The 27,164-nt window shown below is 37.5% G+C and overlaps 1 protein-coding gene across 1 annotated transcript; it reads left to right on the top strand.

Moving 5' to 3' along the window:
* Positions 1-27,164, top strand: REEP2 (receptor accessory protein 2). Its single transcript, XM_075209227.1, has 8 exons — positions 1-216; positions 2,948-3,020; positions 5,583-5,659; positions 11,791-11,911; positions 12,550-12,663; positions 17,017-17,164; positions 21,498-21,658; positions 22,193-27,164. Exons 1-8 carry the CDS (start codon positions 185-187, stop codon positions 22,265-22,267), a joined length of 801 nt encoding a protein of 266 aa, XP_075065328.1. The 5' UTR covers positions 1-184; the 3' UTR covers positions 22,268-27,164.

Raw genomic sequence — 27,164 nt, forward strand, 5'->3', positions numbered from 1 at the left:
TAAGGCTCAGCCACGCCTCCCGGATTGCTGCAGAGACGTTGCCTTTACGGATTGAACCGGCTCCGGGATTGTGATCCCATCTCCTGCCTGGCCGGGAGCTGCTTCTCCCCATCACTCGCCCTCCCAGTGCTGTGCCCACGGCCTGTGCCCGGTGACCCGGGGACCCCCTCCGGGGACAGTAAGGATGGTGTCCTGGATCATCTCCAGGCTGGTGGTGTAAGTACCGTATGTGTGATGCTGTGCACCCGATGCGTGCAGCCCCTGGTCATGCTATTTACATACATGTGTGTGCATGGGAGTGGTGGGTACATGACATCTCGTACAGTCTGTGTGCACATGATGGTGATGTACTGTGCAGCGAGGAGACTCATCTGTACACGATGAGCATAGGAATCTGCTACTCAAATAACTGCATTTACATGTGCCAAATTATATAAACAAGCGAGATATCAGGTCTTTGATTAATTGAAAGGCCGTGTTTTATATATCACATTGGAGATAGGTCCAGCTTGGTAGCGGGGTTGATTAAGGAGCAGCCATAAAACACAGATTTCCTAGTTTAAGGATCATTTAGAAAATAAAATAAATAGGGTCCTGTTCAGCTTTTTATCTGCGCACATGCCTATTGTGCACCAAGCACATTTCAGGTGCACATCCACAGCCTCCAGTCTTTGGAACCATCCCAGTAATAGGGCCCATATACCAACATTTGGGAGATTGCAGATACTCTGGAAAACATGCCTGGTGTACACGGTAAAGTCGTCACATCCAAGTCCACCCTACTTACATTTTACAGCTACCACTGTCATTCATTTTCTCTTAAAGTCCTCTTCAATGTAAATTCATTTATATCTTAAATTAGTCCTGAGAGTGAGGGGCTGTCATGTGTCACTTTGTGTTGAAGCTTTCCATGCAAAAGTACAACTGTAAGGAACCATAGGACGAGGCCTGGGCTACACTGTATCTGAGCAGACAGAAAAATGCTGTGCCCCCATCCACACAGCTTGGAATGCCTCCCTAAATGCACCTTCTACACCCTCTCCAGTTTAGTTAAATAATCTCCCACTGCAAAAATTAAAAAATGTTTCCATTTCAGTGCAAAATTTAGTCAGGCACAGCCCAATCTGCATGCAAATATCCATAAAATCTGTCTAATTTGCACAAAGGAGGTGGTAGATATCACAAGAGCATTACCCTGCAGATTTGCGCTTTTGCATATTTGCAAATTAACCAATATGTGTAGAAATATTCTTGTTTTTATGTGCAACACATGAATTATGGATTGTTAATTATACTGATGATGTCACTGAGGAGCTACAGGAACATATTAAGACATGAGGATGCAGGTGAAGTGCTTTTGTAGAAGTCACAGAAAGCTGAGGTTGTCTGTAATAATGTAAAGTAGGTAAGTTATAACTTATAATTAGGTTTTTGGTTTTTTTGGAGTTTTTTTCCCCCAAGGAAATCACAAAAAATAAATCTGTGTTTTTCAGTGTTAATGAAATAAATATACAATAAAAAGTGATATTTGTGATCTCCTTTCCATCATTCTTCTGCTTCCAATGTGCAAATGAATGACACAAATTTCTAGTTTAGCCTTAAGACCGATGCAGTGATTCTAATAGCCAATTTAGTGGGTTTGCATCAAAATACCCAGAAATGTATATGGTCAAAAACAGCCATCACAATTACTATTAGTTCAGGATTGATCAGATGTCAGTCGGGACTGGAGGAAAATACAGTCAGATGATGACTATGTTTTGACCTTGTGCGGTCATTGTCCAACTACACTAATTGAGCCCCATATGATATGCATATTAAATAATTGAGTAATAAGGTTACTGTACAATTTGTTCTATGTTATTAGCAAACTCAACACAGAGTTAATTTGCCCTCTATTGATCCATTTAATGGCATTGATTTTGACAAGCTTGAATTAAGGGTTCCCGCCTGCTTGTAAGTAAAATGACGATTTGATTAATACAATTTGTAAAAGTTGAGTACTGTATTACCTGGTGAGGTTTTTTTTAAATATGTGAACTAACAGCTAATTTTTCAAGAGAGATCTCTTCAAAAATATACTGTTAGCCCAAATAAATAATAATATCATCAAATATAAATTATTATGTTTAAAAGATGAAACAATTTCAAAAACATTGTTGGTATTTTATTTTATTTTTTTACTTTCTCTAGGACATGTTAATCGAATGTGTTTTAAATCCACTGTACGTGTATTACATATAAATGAGTTAATCTGACGTGTTAATAGCTGTTTTTCTCTAGAAATGCGTTTGTCCAGTCAGCAGAAATGTGTGCTCGATCCCAGGAACTAATCTATTTATTATTCCAGCAACAGAAGAAAGATTAAGGCTGACACTTCCGTGTCCAGGGCACAATATAGTTTTTTACTAAACATCAGCTGCCAGGTTACATCTGTAGTTTTGAGGGTATACCTGATTTGGTTCACTTATTTTAGTAAACATTTTGGGAGATATATTATAAAAGGGGAGGTAAAAATGTCCTTCTTTATTCCAAAAAAACAAACTCAACTTTGCTGTGTTATATATATATATATATATGGGTACATATATATATATATATATATATATATATATATATATATATATATATTTTTTTTTTCAAATTAGGTACTTTTCTGTTTTTGTCACATTAGCTGCTGCTGATTCAATCTGAAAACAAGAATGTTTACAGTGTATGTTCCAGACATAGTAATACTCTGATAAATTTCATTTTGTCAAGTTCAAACATAATGTATTTTTATTCTTTTAATTTTGAAGTGTGTATTGTGTTACTGTATTATTATACTTTGTAGTGTTGCTGGACCAGTTGCACTTTGCCAAGTTAAATCATTATGCTGTGTGTTGTATTTATTCAACAGAATTTTAGCATTGTATAGTACTTTGCTTTCTTGTATTTTATTTTGTAGGTTGCTGTTTGGCACTTTATATCCAGCATACTCATCATACAAAGCTGTCAAGACAAAAAATGTCAAAGAATATGTAAGTTTTAATATGGAGTTTGCTCTTCTGATTCTATATAAATAATGAATGAATGCATGTTCTGCAGTTGATGGAGAAAAGGAAAATATATGGAAAGCCAAGTATATTCATGTTTAGAACAAGATGGTAATATCCATGTAGTCAGGCTGGTTTGTTTTATATTTCCAATGTCTGCATAATCAACGCAATCGTGATGTATGGATTTCCGCAATTTTTTTACATTTACTCTCCATTCCTATTTATGTGTTTGCGTTAGTTATCGCTTTAGAACAACAATGAGCAACATGTAGGGATGCTGCCATATATGGCCATCCTAACACAGAATAATGTCTCAACTCTTGGTGCTCTTTCTGGTGGTTCTGATGTCATAGACCCAACATTATTCACCCACATAGGATGTGCTGCAGGATAATTTGAGGATTTGATGGTGATTTCTTCTCACTAGTAGCCATCCAGTAACAGATTAACCTGCAGCAGAGACTGGGAGAACATAAGAGCTCACTCTAAATCGGCTGCCCAATTCTATGTGTTATCTACTAATCTACAAACATGCTTTCTCTCACATTTACCTTCTTCTAAATAACATTTATGTTGCTTCAGCACTTTAATGTGGCAGATTGGGAGGGTAAAGTTGGTTTCTTAACTGATCCCTTTTATTTTATTTTAAAAAAAAATACAATAATAATAATAGAGGGGACATAGACAGTGAGAGAATAGAGAAGAGATTAGCACCAATTAAAAATGTTCCCAGATCCTTTATTTATATAGCAACAAACATGTGCAGCAGCACTCTGCAATAATTGAGAAAAATGTAACATACCATATTAGCAAAACAGGAAAATACCAAGAAACACAAAGGGGTAAATGTATCAAGCTGAGAGTTTTCCGGCGGGTTTGAAAAGCCAATCAGATTCTAGCTATCATTTATTTAGTACATTCTACAAAATGATAGCTAGAATCTGATTGGTTGCTATAGGCAACATCTCCACTTTTCAAACTCTCAGCTTGATACTTTTACCCCAAAGTGTGAGTTTCCTAGCCACTAAAGCTGTAAAATGTTTCCTCTCACAGTTTTCCCGTTTGCTTCATTTCTCTGTGGTCATCAGTAGCAGGCCACGTCTTAGGCTCAGTAGCAGGCGTAGGGGTATATTTATCAAGCTGCAGGTTTGAAAAAGGGGAGATGTTGCCTATAGCAACCAATCACATTCTAGTTACCATTTATTTAGTACTTTTTACAAAATGACAGATAGACTCTGATTGGTTGTTATAGGCAACATCTCCATAAATAGAAGAAATATTCCAGTCATTACAGTAGAGTGGAGTTTATTTCCATAGGGTAAAATCATAATTGTCTGGTAACACCCCTGAGATAAATTTTATTTGGCAACATTACAACTCTATTTGTACTAGCAGTTTATACTGGTACATCTCTGTGTGACTGGGGCTCCTGCAGGTACTTCTTATACCCCATTCACACTGCCTCAAAAACCCAGGTTATTGGTCTACCAGATGACCCTGGAATTAGACCCGGCTTGTTCCCGGGTCTGACCCGGGTAGCCTCCCGTCTGAACGGTGAGACCCGTATTTTCAACCCGGATCTCACCGAAATCTATTGTAGACTTAAAAAAACAAAAAAAAAAATCACAAGGGGAGCCAATCAAAACACCTCTTGTGAACACGGTCTACCCGTGAATTTGCCTGGGTGTCCTGCACTGTCATCCGGCAATATCCCGAGTTCATAAACCCGGGATATTGCCAGGGCAGCAGTGTAAAAGTGGTATTACATACGTTTATAGTGCTGTTATGGAAAGATATCTAGAAAGCTGCAAACTTGAGGCAACATAGTGAAAATCATGATATTTGGCAGTTTTATCCACCTGTTTTTTGCATGAGAGAAGCTATTTTTTAGAGTAACCGCTGTATGGCTCTGTGTGTAGAGGTAACTCCATATGCAGTGGTGTAAGTTTTACATCTTCTGATTGGAGGAGCTGAGTGGATAGAGGCATCCCCTCCTTGAAGAGCACAGGTTAGCTGCAAGTGTGCTCCTCATATTACCACCATATCCAAGCACAAGATTTTGTTTGTGGAACCGAGGTATTTAGAAAAGATTCCATGTTTGGACATTTACAGTGGGCTGTGAATAAGTTTTCTCTCTACAAAAGTTGTTATTTGCACATCCTAGTGGGTGATCGGGCCTTAGTTTATACTTTTAGTAGGATGTATTTTGCACCTTTAAATACATGTTATACAGGAAAGCTCATTTTTAGACACATTTCTATTCTGATGTCACCTCATGATGAGATTACTACAGAAATGATGCTTTAAAGAATAATGTTTTAGGAGAAAAATGATTTAATTAAATGAAAATTGTGAAGCATTACTTACAGTTCTACTATAGCTGGAGAGCCTTTGGTTGCCTAGCCTTGATATAGAAAATGAATACAACTTCTACAACCCAGACACTTGATTTTAAAGCACTTACATCTGAAAAATGAATATAAGCTACAAATATGCTGCTCAGCCAGACCTGAGAGTTGTTGAATAATAAATATCTCCTTGCAGGTAAAATGGATGATGTACTGGATTGTGTTTGCCTTTTTCACAACTGCAGAAACCTTAACTGATATTATCCTCTCATGGTAAGTAGCGTAAAGACACATAAAGGCTGTTTAGTATTAATTATCAAAGTTCTGTTTCTTAAATGCCCTATCTGAATTGTCATGTTAACTAGCTTTTTTTTTTACTGTTTGCTTTTCTGGTCTTTTTTTTCTGGGTTATGAGAATCAGGCAAATCAATAAGGTATATTATCTTGACAGGAATATGCAATTGTTGGTTACATGAGTATATGTAACAGGCTTATATTTTCCAGGAGAGCATGGAAATGAATGTTTCCAGGGAAGGTATTTGTACAGTGTAATACTATCACACTATAGATTGTTGGAAATACTATAATTAATCATGGGGGAGTAGACCTCTTGAAGAACATGAGTAGACTGTATATATGTATGTATTTATTATCCTACCTCTCTGTCTGTATGTATTACCCAGTATTGTTTTATTAATGTTTGTTCCCAATTGTAAAGTGCTACGGAATTTGCTGGCGCTATATAAATAAATGATGATGATGACTGTGGATAATTCAAAGAATAGTTCCGGTTTTAGTTACAGTTGAACATGAAAGAGTTTCCCCAACAATTATGTATATATTTTTTATGGTTGTGGGCACCTGGTTTGTAATGTATGGTGTTCACTCGGATGGTCTGCTACATTCCCAGCTTTTTGTTGCTCTGGGTCTACCAGCGGGTTGGCTACAACAGGTGTGAGCTTGCATTGCAACCCTCCAAGTTTGAATGCCATTTGAGGACTTAATTTGTTAACATGTCAGGTTACATTGGGACAGAGAGATGCGGATTGTGTGTGTGGTGTGTGTGTGTGTGTGTGGGGGGGGGGGGGGGTTCACGTTAAGTTAGTGTCTTATATAATTAACAAGTTTCCTAAATACATTAAGCAATTGTTGTTTTTTTTTGGTATCTGTAATCCATAAGTCTATATATTACACTTGGACTGTTTATATCGAGGAGAAAAATGTTTATGATTATAGTCTAAATCTTCTAAGTAAGTGTATTAAAAGTATAGCGTAAGTATATACTGACCTTGGGCAAATGTAATGTGACATACTGAGTATACGCATGAGAAGTACACATGAAGATCCAGCAGTGAATAATACAAATACACATGGTCATTATGAGGAAGTGTTGTTATACGTCATGTGATTTCACTGCATTCAGTAATAATATACCTACCTCATGTATGCTCATAAGCAGCCAAAATAGTTCCTTTATTAGACAGGTATTTACTGAAACAGAATATTGTCCTTGAATTTATCAGCAATGATCTTAAACCAGGCATGAACCTGCATATTAGAACAAAGGTGAGAACAACCTTTTCACTGATGTGTTGGGCGTGAGAACTCTGCAGTGCATTTGTCAAGCATAACCAGCACTGTTAGTAACAAATACCGGTTCCTACATTCTGCCTGAAAAGAAAGTCTACAATTTAAATATTTGTTTTCCTTTGAAGGAGCAATGTATAATGTAGTGCTCTCATTGGGTAGTTGTTAGTGGCGATTGTGACTACATTCTTCTGGAAAGAATATGTAGCCAACCCCAACACAGAAGGGTCTATTTACCATGGAGTGGAGTCAACATAGATTTTCTATCGCTGCAAAAATATCTTGTATAGCTGCTATTTACCATGATGCTTCACTTCATTTCACCCGACATACTGGCTGGCAGCCATCCAGTCCAGAGAGTCCCTGCGCATTAGTAACCTCGCATTGCCGGACGGTTTCCAGTTCTACTTTCTACAAAAAAAATAATAGAGTGAAAAATACAAGAATGAAAATATTATATTAATGTCTTTAAGAAAAAAATGCTTTATTTAAATAGTAAAACATTTTTTTCCAGTGAGGTCTTATATTGCAGTTGTCCTTATTAACTAGACACCCCCATGCTTTGCATAGGAAAGCATTTGCCAGAGACCTCCGATGAAAGCTATAGTCGGTAATACCCAGTGATAGTCTTCACTGACCCGGGAGCTTTGGTAAATAGGAAGAATTCCCAAATCCTGGGAGAATGGTCTCTTTTCCCTTTATTAAATAAGCACCAGAGAGAGGTGAGTCTCTATCCAAACAATACCCACTAAATATATAGACTTTTAAAGGGATTACTTTTATTTGGAATATTTAAGGAAAGTATGGACTGGTAGGGATTAGGGATAAGTATGTGAATTAATAAAATTCACTGTGCCATACTGAATTAATTATAAAAGAACAATAAATCACTTATTTCTCTTATCCTTTGCACCTTTCAATTCTCTAACAGTTAGTAAAACAGAAGTTAGCAAAGGCTACCACAGTTCTAAAATACACCTACGTTCTATAAAGAATACATAAACACTGTTCTCACCCTTTTTTCAAGTCCAGACATGTGAATGAGTTTTTTGGTCTCCTGTTTGGGTTAACGTTTTTGAATGGCCTATACCAGTTAGTTCTCCTGGCCAGATCTTAATTCACGTTTTCTTTAGTGCACTGTACACTGATTTGCTTTATGTCCAGTCCTGATAAAGTGAGACTTCGTTGGTGGTCTTAGGCCTCCTGAAACAGGTGTCTGTTTCCACAGGTGAAAAGGAACAGGGTGGCAGTGCAGGGTTACTTTTTCTTTAGTGCTGAGTTGTGGTTGATGAAGTCTCTTTAGTCTTTGTCCTAGGTGCAGCAGTCTATGTTGCCAATGTCTCTTTTGCTGCTACCACTGTCTGTCCTTTCTCTGTTGTCCCTGTCTTTAATTTTTTCTTGTCCCTATATCAGCCACTTATTTTTCTTGATTAAAATTCCTCTCTGTCCAAAGCTTAGGTCAGCTTTTCTTCTTTAGTTCACACTCTCTCTTATCAACTTCATTTCTTATCATTTTAGTGTAGGGATTTCTGCTCATTCTTGGTCGCTCCTCTGTGAGGGGTGAAAAAAAATGAGTGCAGATTCCAACCAGAACATTGCCACAGTCTCATCATGTGAGGCTCCATTGACATTCGAATTGAATTCCCCTCAAACTGTTATTTTCTATTATTCCTCCTATATGCGGCGTTAACTAGGAGCCGTGCTCTTTTCAGGTACTTCTCTACTGGCTCTTTGATTTTGTCTATAGTGGCTCCTTTTTGGATCTCTCCTTTTGTTCTACTTTGATTAGTTGGATATGATTTTTAGTTTTATCTTATGTTATAATCTGTCTCTTCAAGTCTCTCCTTCTTATCTTGTTTTTACTCTCCTTTTTCTGAGTTTGTTTAATGTGTTTTCAATTTCTCTCTTTCCTGAATATTTCTCCTTCATACTCTCCAATACTTTGAAATGTGTCCCTTATACTCCCTGGTGCTCTTAATTCATATTCCCTGTTCACTTCCACTCTTGGTCCGTTTTATCCCTTGCCATTTTTTGACTGCTCTTATTCTCCTTGCCTCCCCCTTTCACTTCCTTCAATACTCTCTTCCCCTTTTACTTTTTTTTTACTTCCCTGTATGTTTCTCGCTCTCTTTCTGCCATCATGGAGTGTTCCTTATAGCCCCCTGTGTCCTCTATCAGTGACAGCCTGGTTCCACCTGTTTCTTCAGATGCTGTCTGCGTCACAAAACAGCTGATCCAGGGCAGCTTAAGCTCTCCATGGTTCTGCTGATTGGCTGGTAGTGTGGGAGTGGCGGGAGGCTCCTTCCAGCCATGTGCTAGAAGGGATACATGCAGATTCTATAGGAGGTTTCTCTCTCTCCTAGAATGCCTGCATCTACCTTTTTACACAGGATTAAATGTATGCTGCGTGATTTGGAATCTGGACACTGATGACTACTTTCAATCTAGTTACTATCACATACGTTACTGCATTTATATTACTCAAGTCATATTAAAAAACATACTGGTAGGTTAATTGGCTGCTGACAGAAAATAACCTTAGTATTTTTTTGTCTGTCTGTTTGTTACGGAATTTAGACTGTAAGCTCCATGGGGCATGGTCTCATGTCAAAAATATTGTCTGTACAGCATAATTGGTGGCGCTATATAAATAAATAAATGATGATGATAATTTAAGAAGTGTGACTTCAGTGCTATGTAAGCTTGGTGGACATCATGTTTTTATAGCCGTATTTAGATTTGTAATAACTTATGGGTGTATTACATTTTGGGGTTACAGCAGCACTTCAGACAGATCAGCCAAGGATATCACACCAGTCAATTGTTAGGGTTTAACTAGCCGCAGCTACTTTTATTCACCATATTCAGAACAAAGAAAACAAAGGTTCCTAGCCTGTGTGACTTTTTACTAACGCACTGAAACACCCTCTCTCAAATGAGGGACCTTGTATCCCACAAACATACAAAATATAGAATTTACTGGTCACCATTTGCAGTGTTTCTCAGGAGGCACCCAACCTCCTCCCCAGGTCTGAGAGAGTGACGAAACTGCCTAGCAGCTTTATATCAGCACCATACAGGTGCAACTCTTGATTACCAGCACTTTCTAGCTGGTTGGAAAACCCAAAATGGGCCTTATAAATAGAACCCATCCTTCTCTCTCCATTTATATCCCAGGTACCCTTACCAGCTTTTTCTAAATCTGAACACACACTCTGGGAAGTTCTTCCTAACCACAAACAATCTCCCAGGGGCATAAGACAGAAAGCCTGGGACAGGTAAATCTGGGATTTCCCAATGTTTCTGTCACACTTAATTCACATTGACATGTTTAATACTTTATTACCTAAAAATTAAACAATATATTGGATAGTTTTCTGTCATTAATATTTTGATGTTTTCCAAGATATATTAGCAAAAGAAAAAGGTTGCAGGTAGAGGCGTTTTGCTTGACCGGACTGTGTATTGTGCTGTAAGTACAAGACACTGTTGATATGTTTGCTCTTTTAACAACATAAGTAACATGCAATTAGATATTTAGATAAATAAAGATAAATAATGCTTACCTTTGTGGAGTTGTACTTCTTGTTACATTGTGGCTGAAAAATACTTGCACCCTAGGGGGTAGCTAAAAATTATACATAAACTGTTTTATCTTTCCAGTGATACTGCCTCCTGCACACTGTGATTTTACCAACCAAGTAAGCCGCAAATCACGATAGATCAACAGACTGGCGATCTGGATGAACATCTGATAGTGATCTATCAGATGTTCCTCTAAACATACAATAATTGTGGTTGGACGATGACCATGTCTGATTATTTATATATGGGAAACATGGTGGCAGAGTTGTTAGCATTGTTCCCTCACAGAGCTGGGATCATGATTTTGATTCCGACTAGGGCGTGCATCTGTGTGGAATTTGTATGTTCTACCCGTGTTTGTGTGGGTTTCTTCCCACAGACCAAAAACATACTGGTTGGTTAAGAATGATTCCACACATAGGGGTATATTCAATTGGCCGCGTTACTGTCAAAAGTAACGTGGTCAGCGCACCATTACTACAGTAATAGTGCGCATTATTATCATTACTACAGTAATAGTGCGCATTATTATCATTACTACAGTAATAGTGCGCATTATTATCATTAGTGCGGTAATGTTTAATGCTGATTTCCAGAAACTCGGGTTAAAATGACTATATTAACGGTAATAGTGCGCCGGCCGCGTTACTTTTGACAGTAACTTGGCCAATTGAATGTGTCCCAAAGTGTTTGTTTGTGTGTGTATGTCTATGTGGCAGGGATTTTTGATTGTAAGCTCCAATGGGGCAGGGACTGATGGGAATGATTACATATTCTCTGAACAGCACTGTTTAATATGATTGGTGCTACATAAACAATGATAATATTAATATACAATATATATGGCCAAATCTGCCTAACTGCCAAACAGTGTATGGGCAGCTTAAACCTCTTTAAATGTGCAGAAAACCTTATCCTCCACTGGCAATTATCAGTAAAGTCTGTAGCGTGTGCCATGCCCTGAACATCAACTGGACATTAACCCCAACTGTTCTCTATGTGGAATTTCCCGTTGTCTGTTCCTCTTAATAGATTGGCTTATATGAACAGAAACACGAAGACACTTTGCTCAAAACATACCTAACAACTGAACTAAAATTAGCTATTTTTTTTCTTAGCTTCTGTGATAAGTTCACACTTCAGGTGCCAGTATTTTATATCTTGTAACTGGTTGTGCTGTAGGCACTTGACAAAAGTGGCAACAGTGGCTAATTTTATCCCCTCTCTTTTAGGTTTCCTTTTTATTTTGAGTTAAAAATTGCATTTGTGATTTGGCTCCTTTCTCCCTACACTAAAGGATCTAGTGTACTATATAGGAAATTTGTCCATCCAACACTCTCTAGTAAGGAAAAGGTATGTCTAAAAAAATTATAGTTGCCATAATTTGAATGTTTATGCTGTTAATAGTTGTTCATTTATTTTATAATTTTTTTTTGCATGGAATCTGATGTGACCTTATATTGCACGTACACTTGTGCGTATACTGTAGTCTGTTCTGTCTGTCTATGTAATGCAAGTACCATTTAAGCAGAGAGTACTTAAAGCCAGATTCACATCGAAAAGCATCTTGAGATCTAGTTTGACTTGAATATGGTCACAACTACATGCAAGTTGTGTCTGAACATGAACCAGGCCCATAAAACCTTTCTAGTTTCATATTTTTGAGTTATGAGTCTCATGCTGAGTGACCTGATTGAGCTTGGTCAGCTTATAGTGTTTCAAGGGCTGAATAGAAAACCATATCCTGCAATGATAAGCACCATTAAAGGCTGTAGGGTAGAAATCTGTATTAGCATTTGCCCATACCTTGTTTTTAATATTAAATGAATGGACATAGCAAAAATACTTATTATCACTATTTATAGGTCAAAGTTTTGTACACTTCAGTATTTTGCTCTTTAATTTAGAAGCCATCACTGCAAATATGCTGAACATTTAAAATTCATGTAAATAAATTTAATATTATGTGTTTTTTAAATTTGATTTTGCAGGAAATTGATGAGTACATAGCTCAGGCAAGGGACAAGAGCTACGAGACAATGATGCGTGTTGGTAAAAGGGGTTTGAACCTTGCCGCAAATGCTGCTGTAACTGCGGCTACTAAGGTATAGTATAGTAACAGTTCATCTTTTTATGCTTATAGTTTAAGTACTTTTAAAGGCATTCTAACCTCATTTTATTTTCTACTATAATGTGTTTGTTGCCGAATAGGGGTCTCATTCAGACTTGGATGTAAGTTAATTTGTGGCATGCAAATATATGAATATCTGTTCTGCGCATAGGTATACTGTAAACATACCCGTATAACTTGTATATATGACAATGGTTGCATTCTCAATAATAGTGCCAGACTAGAGTGATACAATTAACAGTATGTATGTGTTGTGTACTGTGACTTTTGCATTAATAACAAACACTAAACACACTCATATATCTTGTGTATCTGACACTTCTTTTCATTATAATAATAGTGGCGAACTAGGGTAATGCTCTTAGCAGTGTGTAATAGTTGTATACTGTGACTCGCATTTATACAACACTGTAAACAAACTCATACGTATATCTTGTGTATCTGGCACATCTGTGGAATTTACTAGTATTTCTTATATTTACAGAGACAGTTTTGGTGACAATGATCAACGAAGCCTTTGTACTGCGTCATGTGAGATATTTCTGAGCTGTGTCTGTAACATTTTCCCCCCCTTCAGCACAACAGTTTACGGTCACATACAAATATTCTCATGCTACATCTTATTCTCTCTGAAAATCTTTCTAACTCTGTGATACCTACAAAAACTGCATGTTAGAGATACTGACTATTTTCTGACTTCTGATGGGATATAACCACATATTGGTCATTTGTCTAGAAATGTATTTCTTCTTCTTGCAGGTGACAGTACTTACCCTCTGTGACCTGGCATCTCACTCCTCTATTAATAGCAGCCACAGAGTAAGAATTGGCATACATTTCTGTACATGCCTCCTCTACATCGGTCATACAATGACATTTTTTCTTGCTCAGTGATCGCTTTCCATGTCTTAACCGTTATGGAGGGGCCACATGTATGCAATGAAAGTTGTGTGTGATATAATTGCTCTGTCTGCAATTTTTCATAACATCACTATATAGTATGGATTGCCTGTAGAGGTGGAGGAAATTTTGGTTGCAGAAGACTTTGAAGATGATCCTGAACCTGCACCCATGGAAGAAGGTCAGAGAATGAGGTATTATGTTATACAACAATGCTTCAGTTGTAAGTACACAGTTTATAACAAATACATCTTCAGGCTGTACTTAGATAGAATATGTTGCATGTTGCAATGTGAAAAAGTAATAGATACTGACCATGAACTGCGTGCTGCATACAGATACTGGTCGACTTTGCTTTTTTGCTTTGTACTTTTGTAATGTTTAATTACTAGATGCTACCTTTCAAACTTTTAAATAACAAAATAACAAAATTGTTCCCCTGCGGCATAACATGTCTTTTAAAGTCCTACCTATTTAATGTCCTAAATGTACACCATAACCTACGTTTCTGAAGAATCAGTATGTATTGCCAGATAAAATATGTAAGCAGATATTTGTTAATTTTAAAACCTGTTTTATTAAACAATTCACTAAAATAGCAAAGTTTGTTTGTCTTGATTTTTTTGCCACCTGGCTCTTCTGATTCATGCACCTGGCTATTGATAAGCAGAGCAAGGATGGGTGCTGGAGCAGAGGTAGATGTTGTTTTATCTGCTCCCTGTGGCTCAGCTTGGCCAGATGCACCCTTATAGGCATGTTGGATTGCTGGTTTTGTGGCATTTGAAAACAGCGATCATTCATTATTCGCCTTTATCCCTTAAGCCAAGTGGGAGTGGACAAGAAGACAGGAGGAGAATGGGCCCTGCTAGTGATGACTTAATATAATTTAAAAATATAAATTATCTGCATCTCTGCTTGTTGCGTGTACCACCTAGACCCTCCAACTGGTCTTTATTTATGCAGGCCATGGTTGCCTGCTCCAATGGGCTCAGCCCCAGATGTTGTCTTGGCCCCCACTGGTCTTGCTTGTGTGGCATTGATGTTCCTTCAGTTTGTCCTTCAGCTGCCGCTTGAAGCGATTCAGCCTGCGCTTCTTACACTCCTCCACATACCTTGTCATTGGTAATTTGCATTTATCTTCGCAGTCATTTTCTGCAGGGTGTCAGCTTGGCTGCTGTACTCATCTGCCTAGTGGGCCACCATGTTCATCCATCTCTTGGCTTGAAAAATATGTTTGCTTTTTTTCAGAGGCCGCTGACGGCTTGGCCCTGCCTGGCTGTTGTCTCCAAGGCTGGGCCTGCCTTATTGTTGTCCCCGTGCTCTCTCTCCATGTGCAGTAATCTGTCTGTTGAATTATAGGCTTCACCTGAATAATCTGGCAAGGATTTCAGATCCTTGATTGCAGCGCTTACATAGGCATTTTTCACACAATTTTCTTGGGATGGAACCAGTCTTGCCTAGATTTGTATTCCATTTCTACACAACTTTCATGTTGGTTGAAGCACTGTTGTTCTGTGGTATAATGGCATTATTGGTTCCACCCCCCGCATGCAGGGACAGACTGGCATATTTTAGCCCAGGGGTCGAGACTCAGCTCAGCAGCCTATTAGGAACATTTTAAAGCAAAACCAATGCAGGTATCCCAATGACCCAGCCCAAGGTAGCCCACTATGGGCCTGGCCTGGGTGGTGATGCACCCCCTGCCCCCAGTCTAGCCTGCCTCTGCTCACATGTCAACCAATCATTGAGTTAGTGTTTTTTTTTTTTTTTGTTTAAATCCTCAAATTAGTTGTCAAGTATGAGAGCAGCCAATGTCTCTCAAGAGGAAATCCAGATCGTGGTGCTCTACATGGATAGGTACCTTGTGTTGGGTACCTGACAGTAATGCAATGAAAACGAGGACCTATATTGTTGTGTGGCGTAAAAAAATGCAAAACTCTAGCACTGGACCGCTTCATCTGCCAAATATACCGGCAACTGAACTACAGGCAGCTGGAGGAATGGTATAGGAGAGGTATGTAAGACATTATGTAACTGTTTGTGTGGTGTTTGCTGATCCTCAGTTATCATTACAATTTTAAGCAAAAATCCAGTGTTCCAGTGGGACTTGTTAGTGTTAGAAAAAAATATTGTCCGTATAATTTAATGACTATATAACATAATTTATTTAGTTTTATTGTAATTAGTATCTCTTTAGCATTTAAAGTGAAGTACTTATGTATTGTTGTCCAAAATACAAAATATTCATGTATTATGTTTCACAGAATGGCACACAAGAGAACCGTCCACAAAGTGGGGGCAGCCGAGGATGTTACAGAGGTGGAAGCCAGGGTGGAGGAGCCATTAACTAACTAACTAATAATTTGCTTTTTCTCATACCCAAGTGCTGCACACGTGGAGGACCCATAGGAAACAAGCTACGCAAGGACCCTAGAATTCATTGAACTAATTTATGAAATTGTATAAGTGCATTATTTGTTGTGGTGGTTGTTTTGTTTTGTTTTTTACTTTTGAATGTTATTTGTTCATTTATCGTTTTATCTGTTAAACATGATTGTTAAGCTGAAATAATATTTGTACACAGTGTTAATATATTATAAAGTAGTGATGCACAAGGGAAAATAGTTTGTATACAGTGTTATTTATAAATAGGACAGAAGTTTTACACACTGTTAAGGTTACCCTATTCGTGCACAAGATAATGCAACAAAGTGTCATATACACAAGAGAGAATAGTCTCTTGGTAGTGTTATTAATAAATGTGAGTCACATTTTCCATATGAAATGTAATGAAATACAAACACCCCTACATTCGTGTTTACCATTTTACACAGGGGATTTCTATACTTACGTGGACTGAGCTGCTTCTCCAAGAGTAAGTCTAAGATATGCACAAATTTAGATACTGACATATTTAGGTATGCATGCGCAGTATGGAAATGCGTATATACATGCCACAAAAATTGACTACTGTTGCTTCTTCAACAATAAAATGTCACCGCTACAGACCTCCAATGGATGACATCAACATTCCGACAGTATAGAGCGTTTGTGCTTTTTTTTTTGGTCCATGACAGAAGTATGCACATTTTCAAAAGTAAACCTCTAATTTGTAACACCCCCTGAATCAAATAAAACCCTTCATTTATTATTTAAATAATGCTTGTTTGGCTATTATTTACATTTCCCATAGGTTAGTGTACGGGGACATCAAGACTCATTATTTCAAGTGTCAAAACATTACATTTTGTGTTTTTATTTACAATGGTTTATGTATACCTATTACAATTATGGTGCTGGCGTAGAAAACACCTCGAGTTATGCTCAATCCCCATCCCTTGACATTTCTCTAGAAGGTTGATATTCTTATGCTGTATCATGCAAACATGGGCATAGATTGGGTGAACCTGTATGTTTTATTTCTCAGGGTCAGGGGGTATTATCAGAGAAGTTGCGGAGCTTCAGCATGCAGGATTTGACTCTGATACAAGATGATGATGCTGTGCACTTGCAGAGTCCAGAGCCACGGATACGAAGCGCTTCCAGTGGACTGGTGGAAACAGTTGTGGATCCAGGTACAGATCTAAAGGGTCTTTGATTAACCATACTTCTAAAACAGAGAGAGCTTATACTGAATCAGTCAAGTGTTGCAGTTTTAATAACTCCAGTAAGATCCACAGAATTGCAGTTGAGATAAAAAGGCCTGGGCAGACAAACTGACTATTAATAAACCTTTTTCCATTGTGGGAGTTCTGTGTTTTAAGTTAAAATATCCATAAATGCTTCAATAGTAGAGGTTGTATGGCATACTCCCATATACACCCCCACTTCAACCACTAGTTTCAATATAACAACTATTAGCTCACTAAAATTATAGTTATTAACACTGCCACATAAGAGCAGTACTATTTCCTTGTATTAAATAATAGATATACAATAGTATATGTAAGTTGTTTTGCCTAACATTTTTTTTAACTTATCTCGATCACATTTTTCTATAATGACAAATGAAAAAATGCTGTGAAATATAAGACAATCTTAATAAAAAAAGAACAGTATAATAGAGATAGACGTAAAATTCCAGTCCAGATTCAACTCCAGTTGATCGTCTCATTCAAACAATTGGAGTACATAGTTCCCAACTGTAATATTCAAAAAGCCAAGGTGTTTAAACCTATCACTCCTTCTGGTTGTCACAATGGTGCTCATGTAGATTTGGACATACATCTGTTTTATTGGCGTAAAATATGCATTTTCTTACTGGGCAAAAAAAGTAGGCATACGTCTATGAGCTGATTTTAGTGCATATTACACTTGTGGCTTCTTACGACTGGAGACGCGGGAGGGACACTAGCTGGCTGCTTCTGATTGGCTGATTGCAGATTGACCTCTCTAACTGATAACACTTGTGAAAACACAGCAGGGTTTTCAGCTGATTATTGGACCAATCAGCAATAAACGACCGTGTGGCCCGATATTGCATTAGTATGTACAATGCAACGTTGAGCTGTTATCGTTCCAAAGCACATTTTATCATTTCATTTGATTTTTAAACCGGAGTAAAATTCTCGTTCAATGATGGAACGATGTTCCAAGTCTGCAGTGTGTATGCACTACTAACCGGCAGTGTCCATAGATCTTTATGGAGTGTGCAGAATCACAATCTTTTCAGCCGATGGTTATGACAGATGAAGAGCACAGATCTGAAGGTATATCGTGTAAAATGTTTTTAGTGTGTACACAGGAATTGGCATGCAGATTGGGACTTTTTTTTTTTATAATTGTTGGTAAAATCATTAATGATATTGCATCAGGAAAAATTTCCAGCCTTAGTGTTGCTGCTATATAATATGAATCTGTTAACATCTATTCATCTATATATTTTACTTAAATAATATTTTTATTTGGAAAGAAATTTCCCATTTGATGTTTAAAGGAGAAAACAACAGATTGTTTGTTTGTTTTTTTATTTAATTGAATTTATTTTGTGTTGTTAATTACAATTTATATAGTAAATGTGACTTTCACATGTATTAATAACTGTCAACACTATTCTCTGTTGTGTATATGACACTTCATTAAATTTTAATATTGTGTACTAATAGGGTAATGTGAAAGTCACATTTACTAATAACACTATTAAACCACATCTCTATGCTTTCTCTACGCTATAATGGGGTATAAGTATACACACTTGTTACTCCTGAAACAAATACTAGTGGTGTAGAACAAAAGGTAACATGCACCTAAATAAACTTATTATGCATATGATTGAGTCTTATTATTATGAGTCTTTTTCTGTGTACAATCAGGGTGCAAATTCGCCAACTCTACATGACCACCAGTGTGTTCAAGTCCTGGCACTTTTGCCCCATGGTGGGAGGTGAAATGTCCAACAAGTTCTGATTTCATAATATTGGTGGTGTTACAAAATACTGCACCCTAGTTTTCTTGTGGGGTGGTCCACATATTGTAGGCTCCACTTACAGTTAAGTAGATATAAATTACATACTCTGTATTACAGCTGATAAAACTGTGAATTGGGAAACTTTCACCTCATGTTGAGAATTTAAATTCATAGTTTTTAGAAGTGATAAATTTATAAGTTTTACAAATGACCTGGCTGCATATCCTCCTGTTTCCTATAACAAATGTGTAAATAATGTTTGAAAAAGTGTTAATATTAATGTGTGAAATTAATTCATGAATGTAATTTAAGAATATAATCACAGATTGTTTGACAACCTACATTAAATATTGGTGTTTCACACACACACACACACACACACACACACACACACACACACACACACACACACACACACACACACACACTCTATATATATATATATATATATATATATATATATATATATATATATATATAATATATATAATGTGTGTGTGTGTGTGTGTGTGTGTGTGTGTGTGTGTGTGTGTGTGTGTGTGTGTGTGAAACACCAATGCTTTACCTGTGTGTGGTGTTACAATCTCTTCACTTTGCAGCACGCTCCCTATTGATTTTGTACTTGTGTTTGTGCTGTGCTGTCATTCACCAGGGGTGTTGTTAAAATTCTAATGTTTGAACCAGTTTCTGGCATTAAGTGCAACCTTTATTTGCTAATTTTCAGAGCTTGTCCAAGTGAGCAATTTAGTTCTTTTCTGGTCAAATTGATTTTGCAAAGGACCCAAGCAGAGGAGTCGAGGAGCATTGCTGTCCAATCCGCCAACAAGTGCTTTCTGTGAGAAAAGCATTGTAACGGAACTTAATCTGGACACATTCAGATAGCTCTGCGTCCAAACTGAGAAACAGGATCACTGTCCATTTTGGCCACGTACAAAGGTGACCAAATTGAACGCCATCAAGCCGTTTGGCTCCTTGGATTGAGCTGCTTGATCATTTCTGACATTACTGGGGGCCTGGTAGTAGTCCGGAGATTACCACACACAGGCCAATTGCAGCCATTGGCAGTAATCTTCTGACTGCATTTACCAACATAACTAATAATAATCCGATTTCAGTTGGATAATTACTATGCATAGCTGTCATTTTAAGGGCCACATGCTGCAATATCTGGCCAATATCAGATACCGGCTAGGGAATATTGAAGTGTTTTTTGCCAGCGTAAGAAGCTTTTTTTGCACAAGCCGTTAGCAAATTTTACACTGTGAAAATGATGTACTCATGTATATTATAATTATTTACCATGACTACATCATGGTCCTGTTTATTGGGCAGACTCAACAATACAATGTATTTTGTCTTTTTTTCTGCTTCCATGGAAACTGTGTAAGTTTACAATACACGTTCAGTGGCGCACGCAGGGGGGGTTTCTGAGTCTCCAGAAACCCCCCCCCCTGCGCTAACTAAGTGGCCACTATAGCTGCACTGTCCTATACAGCAGCCACAGCGCTGTCAAAGAAGCGTCCGCGGCGGTGCTGTAGTGTATACAGCACCGCCGCGGACGCTACTTAGACAGCGCTGCGGCTGCTGTATAGGACAGCGCTGAAGAAACGGAAGCTCTCGCGGGGGGTGTTTTTTTTGGGGGGTCGGGGGGGAAAACCCCCCCCCCTGCCCCGACAATCCTCCGTTCGCCCCTGACGTTATATATTCAATTTCTGTTATTTCTTTAGTTAAATAAATTGATGTTAAAGAGAAATCAATTACAACATAAAAGTAAAGTAAACTGTGAATGATAGTATTAATACAATCATTAATAAAAAAGTATGTAACCGTTCAATTGCAACCCTTACTTTATCACTAATTTATGTTTGCTCCTTTCTGCAGTTACCGTATACACAAAGCCCCAGTTAGCCCATTTAAACATTGCGAGCTTTGGTAAATCGTAAGACTGTCCAGATGATCCCTTTCTTGATGAACATTTTCTGGTTTAACCTGAACATTTAAAAAAAAACAAACAACCCACCTTTAACTGAAAAAGCACACTTTCAAAATGATGGCAGTGTGTATTTTTCCATAATTATATTTGCTCATTATTTAAATATTCCCTAATGTATAAAATTAGCATAAGAACCTCATCTCCACTGTTTATAGTAAACAAATTGATCATCGTTATCATTCTCATTCGTTAGTAGCAGGTAATCTATTCTATTACATAGTTTCTTTTGTGGCATTGTGCTGTTTATAATCTGTATATCCTACACAATCATGTCTCACACACTGCACAGTGATCTGGCATATTTCTTGCTCACAGCATAATGGTCAGCTATGCATAGTTCTAATTATTCTAAATCTATCTAAATCTTGTTGAGAGACTGGTGATTTCTAGTAGCAAGTTCTGTCATTTTCCTTAGGTCTTAGGCTGTCACAGTGACTGTGGCCTAGCCCTATTCTTGGTGTTGACACATACTGCAACTGTACCTGTAACTTCTATTCTTTGTGTACAGCCCCATCCACCTGTTTAGCTGCTGAGGAACAAAGAAACAGTGTGAAATCGGATGGAGAACAGTCAGATGTTAAAACTGAACAGTCAGATGAAGATGCCATTGAAAAAGTACCAAAACGTACAGGAAGTGTCAAAAGTGTCAAAAAAGTTACAAAAGTGGAGGTATGTGTTGTTATAGTCCAAATTATTCTTCATGATTCTGCATGAACCATCTCTTTAAAAGTAACAGGGATCCTGTTGCGGACCCTATATATTTATTGCACAAGGGGGCTAATTTGATTGAGGAGAGGGGGTTATTTTTTTATTCTCTATCTACACTAGCTAGATGAAGCATTGATGCATTGCCAACCTACTGTAGTTAAAGATATTTAAATAAACATTGAAGAGAAAAAATGATCCTTGCATAGACCCTCATATCAAGAGTATAACGCCTGTTGCAAGTGCAAGATGAAAACACTATTAGGAAAGACAGTGTGTTGTGGATGTATATTAAGGTATGTACAATAAAGGCTCATACGACCATGGCATGTCCAGTCTCAGCAGTGGACATAGCTAATCTGGCACTCATTCCAATAGTGTTCACTGAACCTTCATTTAAAGAGCTGGTTAAGCTGTGTTCACCAACAGAGATGGGACATGGCACTGTTCTGACTGAAGTGACATCTTATATGTACTACATCTATATTTTCATACCAGACACAGCCTAAGAATATAAAAGTACGTCCCAAGAAGAAAGTTACAGGAAGCACGGTGCCTGGAGAGTCAGCATGAAGATCTGCCTTTCTGTATGGGATTTCCCTTACACGCTGCTCATTTCAAACTCTTTGGAAGACTGTGTGCTTCAATAGCATCAAATACTACTACTTTTAGGGTCAGTATTTGCAAGAAAACATGTTTATTAAAATGATATAATGATATATTTTACCATGCCACACTGAGATGGGACGTACAAGTTGTGTCGAAATCCACTTCAGGCACACTGACTTGTAGAAACAAACCCTGAACTTCTCAATGGACAAAAACATATGTTTTCAAAATAAAAAATGCAATTCTAGTAATAATGAAAAAAGAACGGAGACAAGCGTTTGTATCTGATGTGTCTGCCCAGGGTGTTGACAATTGTCAATGAGATTTGTTATGAGACAAGGTGCTCAGTCCTCTGCTATCAGTTTACATTAGTGCAAGTAATTTGTATTTACATTTTTGTTGTTTTTTTAATCTAGATATGACAGCCATGTTTTCTTAATCTAACCTATCTTAATTATAATGTAAAGCTTTTAATGTACTCACACACACACTATAGTATAGATGGGACTAAATAACTGCAATATGGAGGGCCGATGAACACTTTGGCAATCACGTACTGTACAGCAGTACACACTGATAATTACCATATAGTTTGATATGAACTGGTGTACTGTTTTCTTACATGCCAAAGTGTAAGTGGCTTTTCACTCCCTAAATAAGAGTTATTATAGAGTAAAATATATTTGGTTGAAATTGGATTTAAGGCAATTCAGAATGAAAGTAAATAAGTGCTGGCTAGTGGCAGACAGATTAAGGACCAGACGATCACAGTGCAGGACAATGTTACCATCCATGTTCTGCTGAGCTACATGTCTGAGTCCAAGCTTTTGTTGGAGTACTTTTCCTAGCCACAAGCTCCAACAGTGGCTAAACTAGAGGTTTATTTCCCAAGATGCTCAGCAGTCAGAGAGGATGGGAGAACGTAGATTGACACCCGTGTGCCATGTAATAATGGTCACCCAGCTGTGATTGGAAATATTTCCTGTTTGAAGCAGTTGGGAACTTGTGGCTGGAGGATAATAAAAAGGTAACACGTGTAAATATTGTTCTTAGGTTAGACTCTTAATAACAATCTGACATAAGGTGGTTTTCAGTATGTGAATGGGCCTATTAGTGGGTGTTGACTGACTGGGCAGTATATTCTGGAAATGAGTAGGAGCTGTAGTAAGGACTACATTTGTAAAGCCTTTCCCTGACTTGTAACAACTTGTTAGTACTGTACTGTAAATTATTCAGTTGATTTAAGGTTTACATTCTTTTGATACTGTATATGATACTATATATAACACAGCCTGCACCACATGAACTTCTGCACCGCTTGGTATAATGCTGCCACCAACAGATTCATTGCGCAGAACTACTAGTAATATATGTATAAATGCACAGCATTAACCATTTAAAGGGCAATACTTTGCTATTACTCCTATTGAGTCTATTCTGGTGGTAGTACAATCAAGGCACAGTAGCTACGCAATAGGTGTATTAAAAGTAAAACTAGTAAAATGGTAAAGGGCATGGCAACAAATGGTGTTAGAGATGAGTCATTATAACCAACATTACTCAATAACCATTTGTGTAGCTTTATTCAAAATGAAAAGCCTTAATATATCAGGGTGCTTCTGCAGGACACTTATACACTACATACACTGAGATGGTTAAGATGCTTGTAATGTAATTTAAGATTATAAGGAATACTTAAATGTTGACTTGTAATACAGCAGTCTTCAGTGCATCTTTTTCCCGGGTGCTCCACCCGGGTCGTTTTACTTGCCACCCGGCTCTTGGAGTCCAACAGTGTCCTGTTATAATAGCTGGCAACATTTTCTGGGGAGAACACTGGCCTTGATTGGATATTATTATTAACATTTATATAGCGCCAGCAATGCTTTACAATTGGGCTTTTATAATATATACAAATACAGTGATGCTGATCTCTGAATCTGAACTGTGAATATTATTGTGTTTAAACGGAATGCATAAACAGATCATTTGCACAAACAATCACCACTTTGATTTATAAAGTGATCAATCAGTAAAAGAGTTTTAAGCCAATTGATTGCTATGTTTTGATTTTTCAAAGAAAATTCCTTCCCAAACCCGCAGGTTGTGTGTCTGCTCTGTATGGAGGCTGACATTGCGTTTTGTTGAATTGATAATGAAGGCATGTGACAACATTTAATTTGAATTGATCTGTGGAAGGTGAAGCGATAATGACATGTTAGGTCAGTGCTGACATTTAGTGGGATTTGCACTTTTGATTGTATTAAATTACTGTGCATTATTTTATTCTATATTTTTATTAACAGTGTAGTTTGTTTTAATTGTAACTGGGCTCTCAATAATAAATACATAGCCCATTAGTTAGGTAACAACGCTCACAGCTGGCATAAAGCCCTCATTTTCTACTCAAATAAATATTATTTGATGTAGAGGAAGTAGACCTCAGATTTGCACTTGTTTTTTATTTTTCAGAGGATTGTTTTTTGTTTTGTTTTTTTGTTTGTTTAGTTTTAGATTTTGTTTACACATTGCTGAATAAAAATAATTTCATTGCATTGCTGCTAACATTTTCATTTTCAGGTTTAAGCCTGTTAGGAGAAAAGTTTATTACACTGAATGTGAGCCATGTCTCCTATAATGGCCTACACTTATTGATAGCAAGGCTATAACTATCAGGATGTGGTATCAATACTTGTTTAGGGTATTGATTGATTGTAAAGATATTTGCAACTAATATAAGTATTATTTCCTATGGTATAAGCAAAGTATATGTTTTTCCAGCTCTAAAATGAGCCACCACTCTGTGTATACAGAAAGGAACACCTACATTTTTACCCTATTTAGGTTATTTAAATATGCAATGCATATGTCTGCTATGTATGGAGCACACTTTTGCATAGTACCACAAGCAGTAGGTGCACTGGGCAAGGTACCTTAATTTGCACATCACAACTCTTGTTTCTGTATCTGCTTTAAATCCTGGCCTTAAACGCAACAGGTACTATCTTAGGATCAACAGAGTGTAAAATTTGCACAATGATAACTAGCACATGTAGTTTATGCAAGATGTGCTTGCATCGTACCTAATAAATGACATTGATAATTATAGCTTATAGCTTCTAGTTCTGTTTCTCCTAGTAACTCCGCCAGAGGAGTTCTCTGAAAATAGGAGAGAATTAAAATGTTTCTGAAACATATATCCTGCAGTCACATCCTGAATTCAATAACTAGAAGTTATCATTTTCTCCCTGAGGATGGTGGCAAGGGCCATTTTTCCTTTTAAACTACATGCAAAATGCTTGCCAATTCTGTGTCTTCTCATTTGCTTATAGACACTTGCAAATACCAGCAGAGATGCTAGGGTGGAGATATTTAACAAAAACTGTTTATTGAAAGAGTGATTTATGGAACAGGGGTGTTACTATAAATTTGAAGTGGCCCCATGGCTTCTAGGGAGAGACACTGTCCCCTCAATTACCTTACCGAGCCTCCTGCCTGAAGCCTCTTTTATGCTGCACGCTGCTCTGCATTTCCTGCTCAGAAAAGAAAGGAACATATCATAGTTCCCTTCCCCTCTGAGTGGAATTTAATTTTGGAGCCGGTATTCTGGTGCTTCAAATGCCTTGCTATGGCGGTGCTCATTAGCCTCTATACTGAACGCGCACACTACACTCTTTTCCTCTGAGTGCAGCACTTAGGGAAGCATGGTCCAGAGCAGCACGAGTGACAGTTACACAGGGCCCAGGAAGTTAGGGGTCCTGATCTACCGGACCCCCTAGCTTCTGCCACCTTTGCTACACCAGTAGTTATTCCCATGTTCTGGTATAAATAGAAAGTATGATGACATTTTCATATATTAATGAATTAGTATTAGTACAGGGCAAAGATAGTCTAACCTCAAAATATTTCTTTACTTAGATGTGGCTCATAAATGGGGAGCTGCTAAGTTTGATATAGTTTTATGCTATGTCTCTTTACAGGCTGACAGGAACATTAGGATTCATGCACATGAGCACTTTTGCACTTCATTTATAATCCTTTTATGTTAGTTAATAAACTGGTGCATTAAACCCCCATATAAATGAATGCATACGTGTGCAGTTTTGGAATATTAACCATCAGATAACAGATAATAAAACAGGTTGCCCAATGAGCAAAATGTGACTAAACAGATAATTAACAGAAAACAATGGCACTTATGTCTATAAACCCTTAGGGTTTGTGTCTGCCACCTCTGTCATCGTTTTGGAATTTAGAGATATTATGCATTCATTTCTAAGTATTTCCTTTAAACAAACCAAATGTAACATATTTAAAAAAAAACATAGAGTTCTTCTAAAGCCTAGTTTGGGGCAACAAGCTAGGTACTGGAATTATTTTGCAGTTTCTGTGTCATTTTGGATCTTGTGCCAAGACTAGATTGTAAATTCACATTGGCTTTACAGAGTTGACACCCAGCTTTCACCTAAAGTATTTTATGTGACACACAGAATCATTACATTGAATGTTCTTTAAACTAAATGCTGTGTTCCAGAGACATTGAAACTGTTGCAGTATTTTTCTTGGTTGTGATTGCATTTATAGCAGAGATCATGCAAATGAGAGGAATCGAGACGGTAGACTATATTTGCTCATATATTGAGAAGGTGAGAACACTGGCTGCACTGCAGTCTCTGAAGTGGTATGAACACTAAGCTTTCTTGATGCACTGATGTTACTGTGAAAGTTATACTTACTTTGTGATTCCAATAATATCTTTGTATAAACAAAACAATTAAGGAATGTGCACATATAGGATATATTATGAGCAGTGATAACTGATACAAAAAAAGAATGTTAACAATAAAACATTGAACTATAA

This window comes from Mixophyes fleayi, chromosome 4, assembly GCF_038048845.1.
Source record: "Mixophyes fleayi isolate aMixFle1 chromosome 4, aMixFle1.hap1, whole genome shotgun sequence".
Taxonomy (NCBI): Eukaryota; Metazoa; Chordata; class Amphibia; order Anura; family Limnodynastidae; genus Mixophyes; species Mixophyes fleayi.

What these genes read in the sequence shown, in the direction of transcription:
- REEP2 (XM_075209227.1), top strand. Translation starts at nt 185, where the DNA reads ATGGTGTCCTGGATCATCTCCAGGCTGGTGGT. An exon ending in CAAAAAATGTCAAAGAATAT is followed by an intron (nt 3,021 to 5,582) that starts GTAAGTTTTAAT and finishes ATCTCCTTGCAG; the next exon opens with GTAAAATGGATGATGTACTG. An exon ending in GGAAACAGTTGTGGATCCAG is followed by an intron (nt 17,165 to 21,497) that starts GTACAGATCTAA and finishes CTTTGTGTACAG; the next exon opens with CCCCATCCACCTGTTTAGCT.